At 51.5% G+C, this 21,672-nt stretch overlaps 12 protein-coding genes across 12 annotated transcripts; 7 read left to right on the top strand and 5 right to left on the bottom strand.

Annotated features, from left to right (window-relative positions):
* Nucleotides 1-21: 21 nt before the first annotated feature.
* HETIRDRAFT_330245 (uncharacterized protein) lies at nucleotides 22-1,186 on the top strand (the record flags this gene model as incomplete). The annotated part of the gene is made up of 4 exons (XM_009554097.1): nucleotides 22-111; nucleotides 171-341; nucleotides 406-556; nucleotides 621-1,186. Coding segments are annotated over 4 exons (978 nt in total), but the record flags the coding sequence as incomplete, so codon positions are not given.
* A 380-nt stretch (nucleotides 1,187-1,566) lies between these two features.
* HETIRDRAFT_422752 (uncharacterized protein) lies at nucleotides 1,567-1,758 on the bottom strand (the record flags this gene model as incomplete). The annotated part of the gene is made up of 1 exon (XM_009554096.1): nucleotides 1,567-1,758. One exon carries the CDS (start codon nucleotides 1,756-1,758, stop codon nucleotides 1,567-1,569), a length of 192 nt encoding a protein of 63 aa, XP_009552391.1.
* A 708-nt stretch (nucleotides 1,759-2,466) lies between these two features.
* On the top strand, nucleotides 2,467-4,300 carry HETIRDRAFT_481675 (uncharacterized protein; the record flags this gene model as incomplete). The annotated part of the gene is made up of 3 exons (XM_009554095.1): nucleotides 2,467-2,664; nucleotides 2,954-3,253; nucleotides 3,314-4,300. The coding sequence occupies 3 exons, from the start codon at nucleotides 2,467-2,469 to the stop codon at nucleotides 4,154-4,156; spliced, it is 1,341 nt and encodes a 446-aa protein (XP_009552390.1). The 3' UTR covers nucleotides 4,157-4,300.
* Nucleotides 4,301-4,896: 596 nt separating this feature from the next.
* Nucleotides 4,897-6,838, top strand: HETIRDRAFT_126108 (major facilitator superfamily; the record flags this gene model as incomplete). Its single annotated transcript, XM_009554094.1, has 9 exons — nucleotides 4,897-5,036; nucleotides 5,102-5,266; nucleotides 5,326-5,384; nucleotides 5,438-5,522; nucleotides 5,582-6,195; nucleotides 6,251-6,277; nucleotides 6,328-6,402; nucleotides 6,465-6,583; nucleotides 6,647-6,838. The coding sequence occupies 9 exons, from the start codon at nucleotides 4,897-4,899 to the stop codon at nucleotides 6,836-6,838; spliced, it is 1,476 nt and encodes a 491-aa protein (XP_009552389.1).
* Nucleotides 6,839-7,057: 219 nt separating this feature from the next.
* HETIRDRAFT_461150 (uncharacterized protein) lies at nucleotides 7,058-7,716 on the top strand (the record flags this gene model as incomplete). Its single annotated transcript, XM_009554093.1, has 2 exons — nucleotides 7,058-7,461; nucleotides 7,533-7,716. The coding sequence occupies 2 exons, from the start codon at nucleotides 7,058-7,060 to the stop codon at nucleotides 7,714-7,716; spliced, it is 588 nt and encodes a 195-aa protein (XP_009552388.1).
* Nucleotides 7,717-8,228: 512 nt separating this feature from the next.
* HETIRDRAFT_455718 (uncharacterized protein) lies at nucleotides 8,229-9,025 on the bottom strand (the record flags this gene model as incomplete). Its single annotated transcript, XM_009554092.1, has 2 exons — nucleotides 8,229-8,656; nucleotides 8,962-9,025. The coding sequence occupies 2 exons, from the start codon at nucleotides 9,023-9,025 to the stop codon at nucleotides 8,229-8,231; spliced, it is 492 nt and encodes a 163-aa protein (XP_009552387.1).
* Nucleotides 9,026-11,706: 2,681 nt separating this feature from the next.
* On the top strand, nucleotides 11,707-14,427 carry HETIRDRAFT_148353 (major facilitator superfamily). Its single transcript, XM_009554091.1, has 9 exons — nucleotides 11,707-12,059; nucleotides 12,122-12,152; nucleotides 12,207-12,314; nucleotides 12,431-12,544; nucleotides 12,602-12,793; nucleotides 12,848-12,998; nucleotides 13,048-13,197; nucleotides 13,257-13,472; nucleotides 13,532-14,427. The coding sequence occupies exons 1-9, from the start codon at nucleotides 11,832-11,834 to the stop codon at nucleotides 13,872-13,874; spliced, it is 1,533 nt and encodes a 510-aa protein (XP_009552386.1). The 5' UTR covers nucleotides 11,707-11,831; the 3' UTR covers nucleotides 13,875-14,427.
* Nucleotides 14,428-14,463: 36 nt separating this feature from the next.
* HETIRDRAFT_412317 (uncharacterized protein) lies at nucleotides 14,464-16,639 on the bottom strand. Its single transcript, XM_009554089.1, has 13 exons — nucleotides 16,399-16,639; nucleotides 16,314-16,326; nucleotides 16,184-16,238; nucleotides 16,072-16,122; nucleotides 15,867-16,013; nucleotides 15,717-15,811; nucleotides 15,619-15,662; nucleotides 15,501-15,551; nucleotides 15,390-15,449; nucleotides 15,156-15,328; nucleotides 15,075-15,093; nucleotides 14,823-15,017; nucleotides 14,464-14,770 (listed from the first exon to the last, which is right to left on the bottom strand). Exons 1-7 carry the CDS (start codon nucleotides 16,461-16,463, stop codon nucleotides 15,654-15,656), a joined length of 435 nt encoding a protein of 144 aa, XP_009552384.1. The 5' UTR covers nucleotides 16,464-16,639; the 3' UTR covers nucleotides 14,464-14,770; nucleotides 14,823-15,017; nucleotides 15,075-15,093; nucleotides 15,156-15,328; nucleotides 15,390-15,449; nucleotides 15,501-15,551; nucleotides 15,619-15,653.
* Nucleotides 14,699-15,271, bottom strand: HETIRDRAFT_422747 (uncharacterized protein; the record flags this gene model as incomplete). Its single annotated transcript, XM_009554090.1, has 4 exons — nucleotides 14,699-14,770; nucleotides 14,823-15,017; nucleotides 15,075-15,093; nucleotides 15,156-15,271. The coding sequence occupies 4 exons, from the start codon at nucleotides 15,269-15,271 to the stop codon at nucleotides 14,699-14,701; spliced, it is 402 nt and encodes a 133-aa protein (XP_009552385.1).
* A 191-nt stretch (nucleotides 16,640-16,830) lies between the features above and the next one.
* HETIRDRAFT_461148 (uncharacterized protein) lies at nucleotides 16,831-17,486 on the bottom strand. The gene is made up of 4 exons (XM_009554088.1): nucleotides 17,453-17,486; nucleotides 17,302-17,390; nucleotides 17,141-17,247; nucleotides 16,831-16,946 (listed from the first exon to the last, which is right to left on the bottom strand). Exons 2-4 carry the CDS (start codon nucleotides 17,345-17,347, stop codon nucleotides 16,896-16,898), a joined length of 204 nt encoding a protein of 67 aa, XP_009552383.1. The 5' UTR covers nucleotides 17,348-17,390; nucleotides 17,453-17,486; the 3' UTR covers nucleotides 16,831-16,895.
* A 333-nt stretch (nucleotides 17,487-17,819) lies between these two features.
* HETIRDRAFT_241230 (uncharacterized protein) lies at nucleotides 17,820-18,845 on the top strand (the record flags this gene model as incomplete). The annotated part of the gene is made up of 5 exons (XM_009554087.1): nucleotides 17,820-18,137; nucleotides 18,193-18,409; nucleotides 18,465-18,597; nucleotides 18,659-18,719; nucleotides 18,783-18,845. Coding segments are annotated over 5 exons (792 nt in total), but the record flags the coding sequence as incomplete, so codon positions are not given.
* Nucleotides 18,846-19,492: 647 nt separating this feature from the next.
* HETIRDRAFT_162925 (uncharacterized protein) lies at nucleotides 19,493-19,775 on the top strand (the record flags this gene model as incomplete). Its single annotated transcript, XM_009554086.1, has 2 exons — nucleotides 19,493-19,624; nucleotides 19,686-19,775. 2 exons carry the CDS (start codon nucleotides 19,493-19,495, stop codon nucleotides 19,773-19,775), a joined length of 222 nt encoding a protein of 73 aa, XP_009552381.1.
* Nucleotides 19,776-21,672: the final 1,897 nt, after the last annotated feature.

Genomic DNA, 21,672 nt, shown 5'->3' with positions numbered 1-21,672 from the left:
ATATCTGATGGCAGCCACACAGAGCAACCCAAGATCGAGGACAGCATCGACGAGAACGGTGTTAGAACGACGGTTGAATACGCAGTGAATGATGATGGGAAGAAAGTGAAGGTGCGCCTTCTCTGCCTTGCTTGGTCGCTTCGTCCCCATGATTGTAATACTTCTGGCAGATCACACGGCGGATCAAGCGCACACTTCAAAAATCGCTCGTCGAGCACGCAGTCGCAGAGCGCAAGACGTGGGCCAAATTCGGGATTGAGAAAGGAAACAAGCCAGGGCCTGACCGTGCGACGACGACAGTGGGGGAGAACGTTACGCTGAAGCTCAGCGCCGGAAACAAAGTACGTCTCTAATTCTCTAACCATTTTATTCGCAGAACTTATAGATCAAATTGGCTTGTCGCAGTCCACTGAGCCGGAACCTTCCGCAGAGCAGACAATGAAGGCGACTCTGGCCAAGTCTGGCGCTGGAAAGGTCGTCTGTCGACTGTGTAAGGGTGATCACTTCACCGCCAAGTGCCCCTACAAAGATACCCTCGCTGGTCTAGATGGTACGGGTTGGCGTCTCTCCCGCGCAGGAGCCCTTGTTGACGCCTCAGATATTATGCCTCGTTCACTTAGAAACACCCCCGATGGCCAACGATGACGACGGCGACACCCCCGCTCCTTCTGGCGCAGCAGCTTCCGCGCCCTCCGCAGGTGGCCCGAGTAAATACGTCCCACCATCCATGCGCAACCGCGGGCCAGGCGAGTCTATGGGGCGCCCTGGCGGCTCGCGCGACGACCTGCCCACGCTGCGCGTTACCAATATCTCCGAAGATACCCAGGAGAACGACCTGCGGGACCTCTTCGGCACGTTTGGCCGCGTCGCGCGGGTTTACGTCGGGCGGGACCGCGAGACTGGTATCGGGAAGGGCTTCGCGTTCATCAGCTTTGAGGACAAGTCGACAGCGCAGAAGGCTATGGACAAGATGCACGGACGCGGGTACGACAGCTTGATTTTGAACGTCCAGTGGTCTCGTACGTGTCTTCCGTTCGAGAAATTAAGACGCCATCTCTCTAATCTTCCATTTTATGGCATGCAGAACCAAGGGAGCAGAGATAGATGTGCAGCGCATAGCGCTACGTTCGTTCTTATTCTTTTCTGTGTATTGCAACAGGTCTCAATCATGTGGTTGTCGGATTGACTGAATATCGAATGCTTGTGCGGACAAACATTGCCCACCGTCCCATGCCTTCGACTCGCTGACATGTTCAGATGCTCAAACGGGCTCCTACACATATGAACACCTGGTGACAACCCATATGTTGTTCGCGTATGACTTTGAGTATCGAATACGGGCAAGTCAGGCGGTACAGCGCAGGTGGTGCAATAGAATGTAAGTAAACGAAGCGGTGAATATTTGATAGCGTCTGCAGGAGTTCCTGTCGGTCAGGATGTCGCATGTACAGCATACGGACCTAATGAAACATTTGCATTCACAGTGATCACTAGGAAAAAACGCTAGAGGACGTACGATATCACGTTCTGATAGCTCGCGATGGAGTACCCACATGTGACTAGGCTTCATTTCAATCTGTACACACATGAGGAAAATTCCATGGGGATGTGTCCCAAAAGGACTGGGCGCCGGGCTTCAATCCAGTCTCGATGTTCCGCGGAACTCACCCGGAGCCTGCGAGTTATAGTCTGCTGTAGTTGCTCAAGCGGTGGGATTGTCCGGGACTGTCCCGCGGAACGCCGGAAATAAATATGCATTTGCAGCCAGGGCTGGCTGAGATGGATTTAGAGTTCAAAGGACCTACCAGTACATGTGCCGGCGTCTCGGTAATAGACGCAATCAGAGCAAGCGGAAGTCTGCGCAAGTGTCGTGGCAATCGTCGAAGGCGGCCAGTAAGCGGTCGTGATACGTTAGTGATACGTTGTCTTGGTCGATGTCGTTGCCCGAATAGACACGGTGAGCAGATGACGAGCGATGGCGCGATCGCTCGAGAACGCATGGGTACAAACGTGCGAGCGCCAGAGCGTTTCATTTAGTTCCAAGGGTACATATGTGTGTGAAGCCCGCTGCCCGAGAAATGGATCATCTCGCTCAATTCAGCCTGGAAGAATTGGGTTATGAATCGTCCAAGCCAGATGGGACTTTCCGATGAGCGGTCGAGGAGAATTTCGGAGCGAGCGAGGTCACTAATACATACGCGTGGACATGAGAGGAAAACAGGTCGAAGTTGGTCATGCTGCCGAGACGCTGACCCATGCAGTTTGAGGTGTAAGTTCCGCGCCGATGAGAGGAGCGCTATGCATCGTGCTTAGTCATACCCCTCGCTCGCGTCATTATGTCGAAAAATCTCCAAGGCGGCCATCGACTTTATAAACCAGCGTCCAAGTTTTTGCTATGCATCACCGTCTATCCCGACACCGCCCACCTTCCCGCCCCCATTCCCGCCCCTTTATTTTTTCGAAAGCATGACACCCGTTGCACTCTCTAGCGAGCACATACACACCAATGGATACCATGCGAAGAAACTTCACCAGGAGGACCTCGACGGGTTCGGCACCCGCGCCATCCATGTCGGTGCAGAGCCAGACGCTGAGACTGGCGCAGTCATCCCTTCTATTTCGTTAAGCACGACGTACAAGCAGGACGGTGTGGGAATCCATAAGGTGAGCACGATTTGTTTGGTGAGAGGTCGATAGGCAAAGCTTTGGAGCAACATCATATCTGCTCTCTGTGCATATGACTAGAGATTTACCACCTGTGAACATGGCTTTCGTCTATGGTGTTCAGACATGATCATCACCGGAGCCTGCCGCCGTGATAGATCGATGGTTCAACGAGGAATTGCCATGTTCGATAGGGTCTTGTGATGCTGTTGGCATCAAGATCTCCTCCATAGCTTTACGTCGTACAAATCCGCCAGTCACCGATGACTCATATGTTTTTCTTGGACAGGGCTTCGAATACTCACGATCGGGAAATCCCAATCGCAATGCCCTAGAGCGCACTCTGGCCTCGCTTGAATCTGGAGGCGCACATGCACTTGCATTCGCATCTGGCTCGGCAACGACCGCAACGGTCATATCCTCCCTGGGCCCCAACGCGCACATCGTGAGCGTAAACGATGTTTACGGAGGCACGTTCCGATACATGGCCCGCGTCGCAAAAGAGAACCAGGGTCTCGAAACGACATTCGTCGACTTGGAAAACGCAGATGAAGTCAAGGTCCGGTCTGCACTCCAGGAAAATACCAAAGTCAGTTACACATTTACAAGCGTTTGATGATATCATAAGCTGACTTGGCTTTTTAACTAGCTTATCTGGATAGAATCGCCAACAAACCCCACTTTGCGTCTGATTGACATACCCCGCATTGTCTCCATCGCCCGCTCACATCCATCGAACCCCCTCGTCCTCGTCGACAACACTTTCCTCTCTCCCTTCTACTCCTCCCCTCTCCTCCAAGGCGCCGACATCGTCCTCCATTCCCTAACTAAATATGTCAACGGTCACTCTGATGTCGTCATGGGCGCACTGATTCTCCCCGCCCACCGCGCCGCGACGCACGAACGCCTGGCCTTCCTTCAGAATGCTATCGGGGCGGTCCCGAGCCCCCACGACTGCTGGCTCGCCCAGCGCGGCGCCAAGACGCTCCACCTGCGCATGAAGGAGCACGGCCGGAACGCCCTCGCGGTCGCGCGCGCGTTGGCCGCGAGCCCGCACGTCACGGGCGTCATCTACCCCGGACTCTCCTCGCACCCGCGCAACGCGCTCGCGCGCCGCTCGCTCTCGCCACACGCCGCCCGCTTCGTCGACGCGTTCCTGGCGTCTCCCCCCGACGTCGACGCTGCACCACACGACGGCTCGTTTCCATACGGTGGGATGGTGTCGTTCCGCATCCGCGGCGGAGGCGAGGCGGCGCATCGCTTCCTGCGCTCAACGCGTTTGTTTGCGCTCGCGGAGAGCTTGGGCGGAGTCGAGAGTCTTGCCGAACTACCGGCTCTCATGACGCACGGGAGCATCCCGCCGAAGGAGCGGGAGGAGCTTGGGATTGGAGAGGACCTGATCCGGCTGTCGGTTGGTGTTGAGGAGGGAGAGGATCTTGTGCGCGATGTGTTGCAGGCGCTGGAGTCTGCTGTTCGCGATGGGCAGGCATGAAGGGAAGCCGTCTGACGGCGGTGACGTTCATCGGGGTTTGAGGGGGTAGATGAAGCAGCTTATTACACTAGAGAGTTGTGTCCGAGCATCCTATTGTTATTATTTCTTGTTTATTCTATATATCCCCACGCATGGATATACGTCGATGTAATGTTTGAGTTGCACAATTGAAGAGCAGGCTATTGTCGCAGAAAATGTGAACATAGCTTTGATGCTAATTCGATAAGGACTTAGATATCTGTTGTGAATTGCGCTATCTCCGCTGACATTGGCTCATATCATGTTGCCGTCATGACGGAGCTCCGAAGACCTATTTCTGTAACCGACTTTCTCTTCTGCGTGTCTATACCCTGGCCTTTGCCGTCTTGAATACCTAGGCCTTGGAGATTATCTGTAGTTGACACTCCTTAGGTGATTTGAAGGTGCGAGCCTGCCTTGACCTGCAGTTATGTCGGACGAAACTACACCCTTGCTTGCTGGGGATGGCCCGGACGCGTCCCTGAAGCCTTCACACGACGATCGTCATTCAGAGGAGAACCTGGGAGAGCAGCAAGATGGGAGTAGCCAGAGCACTGATAGTACAAAGACTTTTGGCTCGCTTGCAACCACTGTGAGTACATGGATTCTCGAGCTTTCGTGTATCGTATTGCGGCATGCGGAGAGCTGCCTGTGTCACCCTGTATCCTTCCTGTTTTCTTGCAAGCTGACAGGGTCATCCTGTATGCTTTCAGATCCTCCCTATGGTCATAGGGACGTTCCTGGCAGCCATGGACGGCACGATTGTCGCGTCCTCGTACGCGTCTATCGGGAGCGAGCTGCATCAGCTCCAAAATACAAGCTGGATCGCGACAGGATACATGCTAACACTTGCCAGCTTCCAGTGCGTGACTTTCTTATCTTTGTGACTCGTAGTGTAAATAATTATCTCTATTTTACGCTGCGCAGACCACTCTACGGTAAATTAAGCGATATCTTCGGGCGCAAGCCGTGTTTGATATTCGCGTATGTTGTGTTTGCGTTGGGATGCACTATGTGTGGACTGGCCAGAAATATGACGGAGTTGATTGTTGCTCGAGCCATCGCTGGTATCGGAGGCGGCGGAATGACGACGTGAGTCTGGCAGTTCTGGAAGCACTGATTCCTTATGCAGAAACATAACTCTCGTTTAGTATAGTTTCTATCATCATGTCTGATATTGTCCCACTTCGCTCGAGAGGTACTTGGCAAGGTATGGTTTCGGACCTGTTTCGGTACGACTGCGCGTGCTGAGCCACGAAACAGGTTTGGTGAATATCGTTTTCGCCACGGGGTCCGCAGCAGGAGCGCCCTTAGGCGGAATCCTTGCAGATAGCATCGGCTGGAGATGGTACGTCACGAATTCTCTACAATCGTGTGCTGAATTGAATCCGTCTCATCGCTGCATAGGGCTTTCTTGGTCCAAGTACCTGCGACTATTGCTGCGATCATCTCGGTCTCCATCGCTTTAAAGCTCCCGAATCGCGAAGACTCACACCTGCGCGAAAAGCTCAAGCGTGTCGACTTTGGTGGGGCTTTTGTCCTAGTGCTGGCCATTCTCGCCTTGCTGCTTGGTTTGGATCGCGGCGGCAACATCTCCTGGGATGACACGATCACCATTGCGTCTCTCACAGCCTTCGCCGGACTCTCCGCTCTGTTTGTTCTGATCGAGACGCGACTCGCGAGCGAGCCGTTCGCGCCGAAGCGCATCGTGGTGGATCCCGCACTCCTCGCGAGCTACCTGTGCAACTTTTTCTGCGTCGCATCGAGCATGACTATCATCTTCTATGTGTCGTTGTATGTTCAGGCCGTGCAGAACAGGAGCGCAGCCAACGCAGGTGTAGCGCTTATACCCTCCATCGTGGGCGGTGTGCTTGGAAGCTTGATTGGAGGCCTTGTGATGCAAGCTACGGGCAAGTATTATGTTTATACGGTCGGCAATTACGCTTGCATGGTAATCGGGACCGTGGTTGTCACCTTTACAACTGGGGCCATCGTTCACTCGTTCGCTGGAATGGAGATCGGTCAGTATCTTGCATTTTGGGATTTCGAAATACGCTCATCATACAATTGAAACAGGCCTTGTCCTGATGAGCATCGGCAACGGTGAGTCAGAAAGCCCTAATCCCCAAGTCAATACTCATCATGAAGTCTAGGAAGCGGAATCACGACAACCCTCATCGCTCTCATCGCGAATGCGGGTGCAGGAGACCAAGCAGTTGCCACGGCAGGTGAGGGCTTCTACTCCCTTTGTGCTCAGGATCGGACTCAAACATGACTCCTATCATTGTAGTGTCCTACCTCTTCCGCTCGTTGGGATCTGTCGTCGGCCTCTCCGTAGGCAGCACACTCTTTCAAAATACCCTCCGAAAATACCTTCACGAGCGATTGCTCGGACAAGACGTCGATGAGGCGCGTGTGCCGCATTTCCTTTCCTCGCCTTTACTAAAGTGCTCGCACGTGCTCGTGCTCCAGATCGTCCATCGCGTGCGCGAGTCTCTCAACTACGTGGACCAGCTTGAGCCTGCCGTTCGCGCGATTGTGAGGACGTCATACGAGGAGGCGTTGCAGGCGACATTCTGGTTTGCGGTCGTGCTCTCCGTTTTGGCTTTGGTTTCGTCATTCTTCATCAAAGAAAAGCCGCTGCTGCACTCTGGGAGAGACTGATAACCTCATTTATTTACCATAGATTAAGTAGAGAATCTGTACTTTTCTTTTTCGTTTATTTCTTGCGAATGTCCTCGATGCTTCTTGTCTACAGAAGTGATTGGAGATGTGCCAGATGCTTTCGCAGCGATTTGGAGCAACTCACCTTCAATCTCGGCTAATGCCGGCCGGAACATACCCTCAAAAAGGATATGCACATACCGCATTCGGAAGTTTTCTATGCGCCTCAAAGACGAGCCCATCGACGTCACTCTCCCGACCTCGTCTAATGCACCCGTGCTGACACCGGAAGACGAAGCGGCGCTCTCCAAGGCGCGCAGTGACGCCGTGAAAGTTCGCTGCCGCACGGCGTGGTCGCTCAATCGATGGCCGCTGGATTTCCAGAGAAGAATCATGTCGGCGCGCACGCGGGTGCACCTGCCGCGGGAGTTTAAGGGCGTCGGAGGCCAGGATGTGAAAGTGATATACGAGGGCCAGGAGCTCAACGGGTTCATTCACGAATGGTACAGCGTAGCGGAGGGATCGGAGGACAAGGGCAATGAGCAGGAGGCGAAGGACGAGGCGAAGCGGAAACGACGGAACAAGGTCAATTATGTCACTGCCGATGATATAAGTGCTAGAAGGTACGTGCGTCGTCGCTACTTATCCCCTGCCCCGCATTCATCAAGCTGCGCTAACCGCTTATGGGCACAAGACACGAGTTCCTAGGTCCTGACCCGCGGGTGGCAGGATATTGGCTCGACGACGCAGGTGAGGTGCATATCTGTTGGTTTGACGGATTTCTACAAGAAGAATGGATGGACAACGGGCGATGGAGAGGAATGGAGGTTGAGAAAAATGTAGATGGGAAGTGGGTGGAAAAAGGGCAGCAGTGGTGAAGGGCGCGGAATTCATTCGGGAAGTAATGTATGAATCAATCATTGGAGACTATGGGGTCTCTTCGATACTGAGCCTCCCACACTGCGAGAAGCTCCGTCAATATCTCCATACTCACGTCCTTCCACTTGCCCTCTTTCTCAGCCTCCTTGAACTCACTCTCGCGCACAACGTCGAATCGATCTCCGGCCCACGCGCCGCGATGGAAGTCTCCTTCATACCGTAGCGAGTGATCAGAGGACCAGGCTGTCCGCATAACGACAATATGGCCTAATCCGACATGTACGAAATCGTGCGCGATTGGTGAACCGCAGTGTTGCTTACTGTATTGGTATGTGAACTCATTGACGGTCTTCTCGTGCACGCACTCGTTCCGCGATAGATTGCAAAGTACTAGGCGATGAAGATAAAATGGGCCGCAATCCTCACGATAGCGATCGTAAGTCAAGGCGAGGAACAACTCGTAGGCGTCCGTTTTCGTTCGAATATCAGGAAGGCCGGGCCTAGGACGGAGCTATCCAACTACTTTCAAAACATCCACCGAGGAGCGGAATCGATCCACAAGGTCGAACAGGGTCGAACACTCTGTGTCTTCAAAGTCGTCATCGTCATCGTCACTCCAAAATCCCTCGGTAACATCTCTTCTTGTTCGGCCTTCGCGCAGCTCGGTCTCCTCTGCGGATGTCAGTTCTAGGCCGGGAGGCACATCGTTACCCCAGCATGAGTCTCCGACGCAGATGATGCGGTCACCGGCCCAAGTCGTCAATGCAAGGACACGCGATCTGATGTGAGGCCGACCGATCTGCCAGTGCCGGCGCGAAGTCAGGGCAAAGAAGATGACTGAGATATGGCCAGGGAGGTAGGTGTAGATGATATCAACGAGCTCGGTGGGAAGCAAAGTGAAGTAGCGGATGGGGGTCTGTGAGACTTTAATGCCAAGCCCTTCGAGGAAACGTCGTGTTCGTGGTCAGCAGCGGCTGCGACAGCCATAGTTGTCTTACTTCGCTTGGAGGGATATGACCCCTCATGATCGCGCGCATCAAGGGAGTCAAAGGTTTTGTGGCTGACCCTAGGAACAGAAGAAACAGTTTGATCTCTGTGGCCTACTTCTGAGTGAGAGACAGTTGAGCAAAAGACTGGGAGCATGACTTGCGGGTTATTATCTCGATCCAAGTCGACGAGGTACATTGATTGGCGATGGAGGCGCTCGGTGATAAAGTGGAGGCCACCGCTGAAGAGTCATTCACCAAGCTTGCCTAGCTCCTCTTTCTGGCGCCTGTCGAGGCTCGCGATGTCCCCATATTGACCCATGTTAACGGTGGACCGTGGACAGAGTATTAGCGTACAGGTAGTGTGCGCTGAGCGCTGAGCAGCAAAGAAGACACAAATGGGACGCGTCTGCCACGTTGGCTTCCAGGAGTCTTCCAGGAGTCTTCCAGGCTTCCAATCCTTCAGACGACCATGAGTCATGACTCATCTGCCAATTCTCCCACGCGGCAGTCGACACTTTTATTTACCATACATCGAGTATTCTGTCTATTTCTCGCGAACTATTATAAGGAGACTCACTACGTTTGTTTCAAGACCCGTTTCAAGACGTGCTAGCGGACACATCATTTCCTCGCAACGACTCACTTTCGATTGTGCGGGCCAATACCAGGAAAGAACCGACCCCCAAAAAGGCTATACATCCACCGCATTCGGATACTTTCAAGTCTAATATGCGCCTCGAAGCCGAGTGCGTTGATGTCGCTTTTAATCCTCCTGGCGTCATTGGGCGCGCTCACGATAACGTTAAAGACGAAGCAGCGCGCTGCAGGACGCGCAAAGACCTCGTGAAGGTCTGCTTTACGACGGGGCGAAGGAGTGGTGAAAACGGCCTCGTACGCTCCTAGTCTTCACGATATCCCAATGTGCAACACTGCATAAGTCTTGCTCATCTCTGCCATCGCCTTGCAACCTCCCAGTATCTGTTATTGGTCAGTCTTCGCGCAGCTCAGCTTTCTCTGCAGCCGTGAGGTGCGAGGTGCGAGGCCGGCATTCGTTTTCAACACGTATGATGCGATTACCAGCTCAACTTTTGTAGGGATGAACAACTCGGCGCAGGGTCAATGCATAAGAGAGATAAAGATATGGCCAGGGAGGTAGACGTACCTGATATCAACGAGCTCTGTGGGAAGCGTGCAAAGCACAAGACGGGGATCTCCATAGTATCTAGACTCTCCGAAAGGGCATTATGAGCCTTTGGTTCATCATCTGCAAGAAATACCACTCTCCTCAATCGTCCCTAGTCTAGAAACTATGGGATGGCTGTCGATTATATAATTAGCACGGCTGACCTTGGCCCCGGTATGTGTCCTGCGAAAAATGGACTATATTGAACAAGCTGATGATGCAGAGCACTGCAGAGCACTACGCACAAGAACTGTCGGATGCACGGCGAACTTAGAGTACGTGATTCCAATTCATGAGGCTGCCCAGGTCGGCTGACAGATGCACGGTGCTGCCTCAGTTCATAACTCGCCGACCGTTATTATGGTACGGAGCAAGGAGAGTAGCTGAGATACGTGTCGGCGATCGATGACAGTCCCGAGCACAGTGCACAGCTTTTGTACAGATGAAGCTGAAGCGCGACAAAGATGAACCCGAACAAGTAGCCGAAGATGGCGCTGACATCCCAAGTGTGTGCGGATGACTGATGGCGGCGCGGCTAAAGCCTTATTATCCAACCGCAATGACCTTTTAGACCTCGAAAGATCAAGAAGATTCGAGCGTTCTGAGACAGGACGAGCGCACCGGGCCTGTTATATAAGTCCTGTAATCGATCGACGCGTGCGTTCAGCTTCCAGCCGCACAGTCGTCATCCTTTCTAGATAGATCGCCGGGAGAATACCAGCTACCCGTTGGAATGAAAACACCGCAAGGCATCAGGCCTTCAGGCAGGGAGTGTAGGAGGCATGAGGAGCTCTGGTCCAGTGTGATTCCTGAAGCTGATTAATGTGCTTCAATGTGGCCCCGCAAGAGCAAACGACAACCGGCTATACATCGATCGAAAGGATCCCGAAACCCGATAGAGATCATACGAGGGCTGTCATACTACCGTGTATGAGCTTGTCCAAAAAGAAGCTCCGAGAGCTGACCTACGTCGAGCGCTGACCCCTGTTGAGCGCTGACCTCATAGAATCGAAGTCCCAGCAGCCGGGAGGGATCGATCATGGATCTTTCTTCCGGAGGACCTCAGTGCAGCAGGTTGCAGCCATCGCCAAAAATTGACCCCCTGAAACTGCTCAGGCAACGAGAAATAGGTCACTGGGAGATGCCGCCGGGAAAGCTCTAATGTGCTTTATTGTCCTGGACGGCCATTGGCAAGATCTCGGACGTCCGAGATTTTGCAATTGGCTCCGATCGACGGGCACAGTAGAGCCCCTTACACAGGTTGCTTAGAGATCACATTTTACGACGCGTCGAAAAGCCGAGAATATGAGACAAGTTGACTCACTGAGATGATGAGGAGCACTTCGAACGAGCCTATCCTGAGAGGTCCGCCTGTTGCTGTCAGCAAGCTAGAAGATGATGCTAGAGTCATCATATGAGGGCTGTGAGATCAGTACGGTGCTGTGAAGAGGTGGAAGTTGCGACGCTGCCGGCGAGGACGCGTAAAACAGCCATTGCCTTTTTGGGATGCCGAGGCTGAGCGGGTTTGGTTCCGGTCTGTCCGTTTGGATCGTCCTGGAGACGATCGGGGACGATTTTCGTACGAAATAAAACGCAAAAAAACAAACATGCCCATGGATCGACAAATGACAGGCTGTTCCTCGAGGGCAAGGAGGAGAGGAGGGAATTGTAGGCGTCGGGGAGAGCGGCTTATGTACTCGCGCGGAGTAGGATGGTGAGAGCGTGTTCCGCATGCTGACCAACAAGCTTCACTACACGAGACGTCCTCGAAGGCTTTTCTCAGTGGTCCGCCATCGCATCACTTCATTCTCCGGTCCGCACGGCACAACATGTCTTTCAATAAAACCCCTGCCACAGGACATCCAGTCGTCTTTGAACCGACCCTACGACTCCGTTTAACTTAACTTCCTTAAGGTGTTAGTGGTTCCTCCACACCATAGTCATGTCGTCCCCAGAAGACGCCTCGGCCTTCATCCTGCCAGTGCAGTCCAAAGCACGCAAATTCTCCCTGTTGGCGCTTTTCTGTATCGCACAATTCATCGATACGTTCAGTATCTCGTCACTCATCACGGCCATTCCAAAAATCTCTGAGGACCTGGGGTTGAGCACAGCTCAGGCTACATGGTTGCTTTCTGGTTTCAGCTTGACATTTGCGTCATTTCTGCTCGTGGTGAGTCCTAGAATTTCCTCGATTTTTGGCGATTTTTGACAGAATTTGTGGCGGCTGAAAAGAGCGGAAGGGTCAGTGATGTGTACAGTCCAAGTGAGTTTATCTATTGTTTGAAGCTCGCATTTTTTTGCTGACTATATTGTGCAGAGGTCGTGTTCGTGGGCGGTATCGGCGCCCTCGGTTTCATCTCGCTAGGCGCTGGTTTCCTCAAGAGCAAAATCCCACTCATCGTCCTTCGTGCACTTGGTGGCATAGGTAACTCTCGTTTTCTACCTGCCAATCCTTGCCGAAACCCTTTTCATACGACGTGCACCATATTCTCAATAAATTATATATGCATAGTTTTCTTACTCATCTCAAAAACTTTCCAGCTGGTTCGATGACTATCCCATCTGCCTTGGCACTCATTGTCGCTATGTTCCCTCAACCACTGGAACAATCGCGTGCGATCTCCCTCTTCGGAGGCTGTGGCGCTGTTGGAAATGGTCAGTTCCCTCTTCTTGTTTCTTCCGTTTGTTCACTTACCGAGCTATGGTGAACAGTCGCTGGTCTGATCATTGGTGGTGTCTTCACTCAATTCGCGACCTGGCACTGGGTTTTCTGGTTTGTGACCATCGTCGCGGTGCCCATCTCTTTCGCTTGCATCTTCCTCATCCCAGCACAACCGAAATCGGGTGAGCCACGGATGCAGAGTCTTAAGCGACTCGATGCGCTCGGTGTCTCCATCCTTACAGGTTCATCATATTTTCGTTCCCCCGTGTGTCACGTCTAACAATCATCACCACTAGTCGCGCTCGTCCTCCTGATTTTTGCCATGACTCAGGGCTCGTCATCAGGCTGGGGAACTGGAGGCGTCATTGCTCCGCTCATCATCTCCATCTTCATGATCGCTGGATTCTTCTATTACGAGACGCTCATCCCTACCGATATGGCTGCTATGTGAGCTCTTTCCTGTCCCGTTTTATGAGTTGAGCTCACGATCTCTCAGTCCCCCAGCGACCTGGTTCATCCCCAACTTCGCCGCTCTCTTCGGCGCCTCTCTTCTCCCGTACTTCTTCTGGACCACACAGTCTACGCTCTTCACCGAGCTCTGGCAAGGAGTCTACCACCGCTCTGCCATTTCAGCTGCCGTTCACACGTACGTTGACCGGGTTCATCCGACACCGACCAATGTGCTCACCTATCGCTTGCGAACAGAATCCCAAGCAGTGTCGTTGCTTTCGCCCTCAACTTCACGGGTCCTCTCCAACACCGCATCAGCCCTAAATGGCTCATCATGTCAGGCCAGATCCTCATGGCGCTGGCGGGGATCCTCGGCACGTTTGCGGACGGCGCGAACAAGTACTGGCGATTCGATTTCCTCGTCTTCATCTTCGGATCCGCTGGCGCCCAGTTGATCTTCACCCACGACAAGTGCGTACCTCTCAGTCCATGCTCATGGTCATCTGTGCTAACGAGGTGTCGCCCATCAGCGTTGCTATCTTCCGTGCGACGCCCCCACACATGGCGGGTACGGTCGGTGCCATCTTCAACGGTGGCCTCCAGCTAGGCTCCGCCGTGGGTCTCGCTATCGCGACGTCCATACAGGCCAGCGTCTCGCAGAAGCACGGAAGCCCAGACGACTACTCTGGCCGCGCAGCGGCATATTGGTTCATTTTCGCCGCCGCCATCCTCGGCGCGGTCGCGATGTTCTTTTTCTACCACACCGACGGCGATACTGCGCCACCAAGCGCCGGCAATACAGTCACCGGCGAGGAGCAGGAGAAGGTCTCGGACTCGGGCAAGTCGGACGTGGAGGCGCGCGCGTCGCGGTGACCTCCGTAGCATCCGTCTTGTGCCTCGTGTTTTGTATTTTCTCTGCTCGCATTGTTTCTCTTCGCCTGATGACTTGCTTTACGCTTTGCATATTTTTACCCATTCCCCGCACGGAAGATATCTATTTAGACGCACACGCCAGACTGAGTGGATCGAAGTTGGTCGATTGACGGCGATGTCCTCCCTAATGCATTTCCCCTCCTTCCGCATGTCGATAGTAATGTAGCGATACCTACATATGATTCTTGGACGCTGTTCAGGCTAGTCTGTGGCTTAATGCTCATGCTGATGATCATGACACCACCATCGCCACGTGTTGACGTTGGTCGTGATGAACGTACGACATACTTGCGCTCATTCACAGAAAAGAAAGTCGATGTCTGTTCTGGGCGAGTATCGTCGGGGCGTAGATGTCACCGTCGTGGCGTAACCGTGGATGGAAAGCACCTAGCCTTGGTCCGGTCGGATCCTGGTCAGGGCCTCATGTGGCACGATAAGGAGGAGGTAGCTGGTCCAGTGGTTGAAATGATCAGATCATCACGGCCCTCGCTCCAATCCGTGAGGCGAGAACGCGAGACGACATTGCGGTGAATTTGACAAGAATAGCAACCTAGTAAGAAAGCATGAGAGTCTCATTTACTATGCGACAAGCTAACCAATCGTCTCTGAGGGCCTGGCATACAAAAACGTGTATGCATTTATTGTAGATCTCGTTGTTATTATATCGTAAAAGATATTGTTCTGCATAGACAATGCCAATATGGAAAGCATTCACTTGGCGATGACGGTGTGGGGCCTCGCTGTGCTCTCGAGTCTGGCTGCAGTCAGACATGGCTAGAGTTCTTTGAAAGGTCCATCATCATAAAATCTGAGCTGCTTGGTCGTATGGCCAAGACCTGATAGAATTAGTGTCAGCATAATAAACGTGCCACTTTCAATCACGATGACCTTGTCGCGAGTTTCGCTGTCCCTAGGTTCTATTGACTGGGATTCATTTGGGCGCGAAAACTCGATGTGTCGAGAGACATGGACAAGAGGGCCGGTAGGAGTGCTGGCTGCAAAAGATTCGATGAATGGGTCACTCGTTTTGGATGCTAAGGCGCGACGCGAGTTCAATGATGCTAGGACCGAATTAGTGTACAGCTGCTTTCCTTCAGCGTCTAAACAATATAGTGAGAGCGATCAGGACAAATATCTCACCTTAGAGGTGGTCATAGCCCTAAGGGTGGATTCAACTGGATCAAAGGATGCTGAGAAGCGAAGGCACAGAAATTCACGCACGTCAAGGTGTAAAGGTTCGTGTTCGGGGCGCTGTAGTACAAACCAATGTGAATGACCATCGCGAATGCAGTGATGGCCCCGCTAGCCACCGTGAAACGAATCAGACGGTTGAGCATATTTTCGGTCGCGCGAGGGACCCTGATGGCACGATCAAGACCCTTTGCTGATACAAGCTGTGATGATGTCAGGAGCTTTTTATGGCAACGGAAAAGACAATAAGATGATGACGATTACCAAGTATACCATGCTGACAGCTATCAGGATGTCGCATATGGCGCTGCCGCCGAACCAGATCTAGCAAACAACAGTCTAAGTAGTGAAGTAAGACATATTGAAGTGACTCACACCACTGGGAAGAGATAGCAAATGATTCTGTGTTATTGAAATGTGGAAGAACTAGATTGTCGACTGACCCTTTAGCAACGCACTTCGCTGTATCTAATCTACAATGATGTTTGCTTACCTTGACACCAATATATATTGCGGTAACAGACTGGGTCAGAGAAATCTGTGTCACATACAATCAGCCGCGAAAGTCAACATCGGATGAAAATAACATGCCGCCGTGATGAAGCTGACTATGATCTTCCACACAAGAAGCCCTTTCCCAAGAGCATAGATGCGCCATGTATAGAATGACTGCACCCACAGAGAAACTTTGTCCCTTGTTCAGTATGAAAGAGACGACAAGCATGGTTGATAGTGACCTACCGACGGCGGTCGTGATTGGAATGAAATTATATGCCCAGCCGGGCTCTACCAATGCTACTTGTCTCCCCCAGCCAGCCACCATCCATTTCCAAGCCATCTGGACGACTATACCGGACTGAAAGGTTTCGACGAGGAATAAGCCATAGACTATGGGAAAGTTTCCTGAGTCTCGTATGAATCGGCGCTGGACGTGATGGAGACAAACCAGTGATCTTGATGAGGATTCTATCTCGCGTATATGTGATATAGTAGAGATCTAGCAGATGGTTTTAGTCTGTCTGAGTATGCTAGAAACAATCTAAATCGAAGACACAGACATATCTGAACAATCAGGATTCCATACAGCAGCCAACTGAAGAAACCGCCAATGAGCTGCCAATGAGCCAGGGAAAATCAGCGATGGTGCAGCAGGTAACATAGATAAAAAGCTGCATTTAGACGACATACCACAGGACCTATGCTAGCACGGCCAGAACAGACAAAGTTCATATGAGACAACATGGATGTCGAAATGAAGCAACTGAAGCCTTACAGAAGAAGTACACCACTAGGGACAGGCGCGTCGATCGAGGTGGAAGAGTTTCCTGCTGCAACCATGAGGCCGTGGGATCAAGGAATGGAAGGGTCGATGGGATGAAGTGAATGTAATGATGAGACGTCGGGAGACTAAGTAATCTATGCAGGGCGTTTAAGGATTGCGGAGTTTGCATCAACACATGTCAGAATTGACAAAAAAAGGATTGACTAGACAGTGTTCTGTTTTAGAACCATCGGATATCCAACGTAAGGATCTGATGATGGTGACGAGACTGCAGAGGGAGATGACAATGATGACGAGGGGTTGGCAGAGCACGCAGGGGAACAGACAGCAGAAGAAGAGGTAGATGAGGAGGTTGACGCCATCGCGGGGGTTTCAGATGATCACGCTGTGCACGACGATGATATCCTCGCACAGCACAACTATAGCACATTGTAAATTTACCACGCTGTATTAAATTTTATTCACAGTGATAGCTTGTACTCCAAGACTCACGCGCCGTCACCTGAATATCCGCCGTCGCTTAGTGGTCGACGGCCCGTCTGAACATGCCAAATGAGCCGGACTGCTGTCTGCGACAACCTCTGCCGCTCCTAATTTCTTGGTCCATTAGGACCCCCAGGCATCATCATTAGGGTAATTCCCACCCCTAGTGTCCTGCGCTGACTAGGCAGGATATGGCTTGGGCACGTCACCTCTGAGTTCCACAATCACCACCTCCAGCGCGCAGTCGTACATGATATTCATCCCTGTTAGATGGGCCCGTCTCTGATATGTCAGCAATGGTGGTGGGGTCTGGGGAGGTTGAAAGAGGGGTCGATACGACGATGTCGCCGGGACCAGCTATCAGAGGCCATATGAGTACTCACGAGAAGATGGAGGGCGAGGAGGACTCACCAACGGTTGCCGACTCGGACTCTGTGGCGCGCAAGCGGCAGGACATCCTGGCGGTGTCTCCAAGGAGCTCCAAGGCTACATTGTGACCTGTAAAAGCCCGGTTCAGAGGCTGTAGCATAGCGAGACACTTCTGTAAGACATTACACACCTTTTAGTGAAGACACCTCGCCATACTGAGCGCGGGCTGGTGGTACGCCGCCTCAGATTGGACTCAAGTCAGTAGCTCATCCCGATTCTCACGGCGCGCGAATGGCTCGTGAGCGCTCGTCATGGCTTGAAGGTCGTGCAATGGCTGACATACCTTCAAGGCTATCCCCACCCCTGGCGAGAGAATGGGAGCAGGAATGGCCCCTGGTGAGCAGTGGTCATACTCCTCAATCCATGGCGATACGTGGTCACATCTCAGCGTGCCACAACCTGCGCCCACTTTCGGACACTTTTGCTGATGTCAAGACTTTGCTTATGGCTTGCGAATTCTCCCACAAAGACCCTTCACGGCGACCAGGACGACCACGACGATGGCTTCACACTCTCTCTTGAGCGCTTTCAAAGCTAATAAACCCGCTTTCGGCGTCTGGTGCATGCTCCCTGGCGCTTTCAGTGCGCGTCTTGCAGCACAGTCGAGCCCGCATCTGTCATGGGTTCTGATAGATTGCGAGCACGGAATGACCCCGCTTCAGCCTGGCGCAGCAGAGTCTGTGCAGGCCATCTCTGGGATCGGCGCCGATGCGCCAAGTCCACTTGTGAGGGTTCCAGCGACGGGCGCCCACACGGGGACAGGATGGCAAATCAAGTACGCATTGGATGCCGGCGCGCGAGGGATAATTGTTCCGATGGTATTGGACCCTTTTCATGACGTCCATGTTTGTGCTATAAATCACTGAATGGCAGGTTGGGACAGCTGAAAAAGCTAAGGAGGTGGTAGCAGATAGTCGATTTCCCCCTCTGGGTAGGAGGGGGTTTGGAAGCCCAATCTGTTCTAGCATCTGGGGCATGGGCGCTACCGAATACTTCACAGCCGCGAACGACAGCATCTTGGTGATCGTCCAAATCGAGACACCTGAAGGTGTGCAGAACGTGGAGTCCATCGCCGCAGTTGACGGAATCGGTGCGTCATTTTCACCGCGCATTTTCTGGACTATGACTAAGAATATCTCAATCAGATGTCCTATTTATTGGGCCTTTTGACCTGTCCTTGTCTCTCGGCTATCCTGCTCCTTCCCCGGACCCTCATCCAGAGGTTGAGAAGATCATTCAGAACGTTCTCAAAGTCTCGCATAGCGCTGGCAAGAAATGGTAAGCTGTTTTAGGTCTATCAGATCACGACGGATGATCTGATCTTCTCGATCATATGCAGTGCCATCTATTGTACGTCCGGTCCGCAGGCAGCACAGCGCGCCGCTCAAGGGTTCGACATGGTAGGCTTTTGTGCCGGTCCAGTTAGTTGCGTGAGACTTATCGCTGCGGATTTGTTTTTGTAGATCAACGTGACAGCCGACTTTCAAGCCATGACACAGAGTCTGGCTAGCAGCTTGGCTGCGGCTGCTATTCGATGAAGATGACCTGGTATCAGAATCAGATTGATGCCTACGTATAGCGTATGCCAGAATTGTAACAGTCGACAAGAGGAATGTGCATTACCACCTTGCATCTGACACTTGGTTGGCCATCTTCGCAAGGAGATGTGCAGCTTGAAGTCCTCTGACAATAGGTGTTCATCAAGAAGAGGAGTAGGAATCATCATTCCACTCTTCACATGCGCACACTGGGCATGATGTATATATATCTAGCTCCACATCTCGCTGGGTCATTCACAGCATGGACTCCTCTGCATCAGACAGCGTCCACCACTGTACTATTCTGGGATGCTCCCTCTATAGCACGATCATCGCGGTGTTGTGAGCATTCTTGCCTCTGTCCGCTGTCGATTCATCCTGAGCTCGTCATCCTCACCAGCTTGTATGGGATTACATCTATCCAGACAGTGTATTACTTCGATCATTTCCCTAAGGATCGAAATAAATCGAAAGCCCTCGTAAGATCGCAATGTTGCTTAAATGAAATACGTCTGATAATTTGTGCTTTAGGTTGCTGGCCTGTGGTATGATTCACTAATTCATCGAATTTCTCAAAGACACCTCTCTGACTACTGCTATCATGAGGCTATTCGTCACCGCGGCTGTTGTGCTGAATGGTCATGTGTTGCACATGTATTTCATTATACACTATGGTGATTTCGATGCAGTTGGCCCTAACCTTTGATTCGTCACGGAAAATCGTTTCTTCAAACGTCTCTGACATATGTGACAACAGGTCTGCTTCTGTGAGTTAGTCTCAAGCCTGTGGATGCCCTCATTCTCAGACTTCGAATATCGCATGCATAGCTTGAAGGAACTCTCACAGTTGAGCGTGCCTATCTGACGAACAATGCAGTGCCGCTCATTACACCGCTCAGAGTATCAACATATCTATAGTGCAGCTATAAGTGGAGTGATATAATCGACAGGTCAGACTTGATAGGTAGATCGTTCCCACAGGTTTTTTATCAACAGTATCTGGAAAAGTAAGTGTTTCGTACACAAATATCCTCCTTGAGCTTGAATTCTTATAAGGTGTGTGCGATTGTTTACTTATAAAGTGTATCGTGGCCTCCACCCGCCATCGAGGTGGATGTACTTGGCATTGGTCTCATTCGTCAGTGTTTGCCGCCGACTACTCCCTGTCTTAGACACCACCTTTCAACAATTTTTAGATCATTATTGTGCTATTGTCCCTTGCAGGAATTCATAAGTCTTTCAGTATTTGTCCATCAACAACTGTTGCTTGACGCTGGCCGCTCTTAGCCATCGCCTCTATATTGTTTGCCCATCAGTCTTGTGCTTTCGTGACTTACGAGGTGACACTCAATCAATATAGAAGATCCAAATCTCTACAGACGAAGACAGTTTCGATTTTGCTGAAGTAGCTATATCTATCTCGCCCGGAATCGTAAGCGGGCTCATGTCTTGACAGACCCTGACCACGCTTTCCATCGTTGGGGCGACAGCCTTGGATTGTTTCATTACAATCGGACTATTGTATGTCATGATTCAACCGCAGAAAGCAATCAGCTCTACCAGGTCTAAAATATTAACAATGACTGCAGTAACTCGACGCTGACTGTATGAACAGAACTGGTCAGGTTATGCGAAAACTCATGTTGTTCTTGCTCACTCGCGGCATTGTCATGGTGTGAGTTCCATTACATTCTTCACGGTATTGGATATATCATATCTGAATTACACTTTCGTTTAGCGTTGTGCAGGCTGCCCTTATGGTAGCAGTATGTTCTGAATCTATTGGACGATCTATTGGACTTCATTTTACTCCCCATCACCAGTATCTAATGTGGCAACACATCCTTGTCGGAGTCTTCTTTCATTCCATCATGAGCAACAGTACGTTTTACGGTCTTCCCATATAGGACTCCTGTTGATCAGCACGTTCATAGTCTACGCCAGTTCCTTGCTTGTCACGTAAGACTCAATATCTGTGGTCTGCAGATTCTCAGATTTTGAGCTTTTTTTCATGCAGTTTGAATAACCGCCATCGGATTCAAGAGGCCGATGCAAGGATAACATAGGCTGTTGTGATCAACAGCCCACTGGGTTTTGTTATGTCTAATCTGACTAACGTTCTGAGTCGTATAGAATCCATTGTATCTAGGCACTTTCGAGGTTTTTCATTTCACGAAACTGAAGGCTTTTAAAGAACGGTCTGGTTGGTATGGTTCACAGTCCACCTTCGTTCTAGATTTTAGGCGAGTATAAAGACGGACCAGGATGGTTGTATCTTCGGGAACATGTTTTCAGAAACTGTAGGCAGCTACGTATCGAACTGCTGTTGTCATGTAAAACGAGCACAAGGATTCTTCGCGACAAACAGGATGGGCTTGTAGAGAACAAAGAAGGCTAGAGGTAAAAGATTGCGCTCTGAGACTTCGAGACTGATGGAAGCGAACACTCAAACGTCCCTCGTTTCAGCTTTTGGGAGAGCGCGGCTTTACCGGGCTTCCGTGAACAAATGTGTCAAGAGACATTTGAGTGACTTTCGAAAAATATGAAAAAGGGCGACTTCGCATTACAGATCTTGTGATGAACGCCAACGATATTGAAGCATAAAAGGCATGATGAAACGACGTGGGGATGATGAAGGAGTGCCCACGCCGCTCTTGAGGTGTCAATCTCCCTTGAGAATTTATCGTAAACCCCTTCAAAGGTAGGAAAGAAGACATAAATGACGGTAGCGTGCGAAGGTGTATTCTCAAGAAAGGTACCCAGACAATGCTGACGCGAATGCTTCGTCGATCTCTGACTTGGTGCCGTTAGCTTC

The sequence above is a fragment of the Heterobasidion irregulare genome, assembly GCF_000320585.1.
Source record: "Heterobasidion irregulare TC 32-1 unplaced genomic scaffold scaffold_12, whole genome shotgun sequence".
In the NCBI taxonomy this organism is placed as follows: domain Eukaryota; kingdom Fungi; phylum Basidiomycota; class Agaricomycetes; order Russulales; family Bondarzewiaceae; genus Heterobasidion; species Heterobasidion irregulare.
Note: the sequence above shows the minus strand (reverse complement) of the source record. Positions and strands in the feature narration are given on the sequence as shown.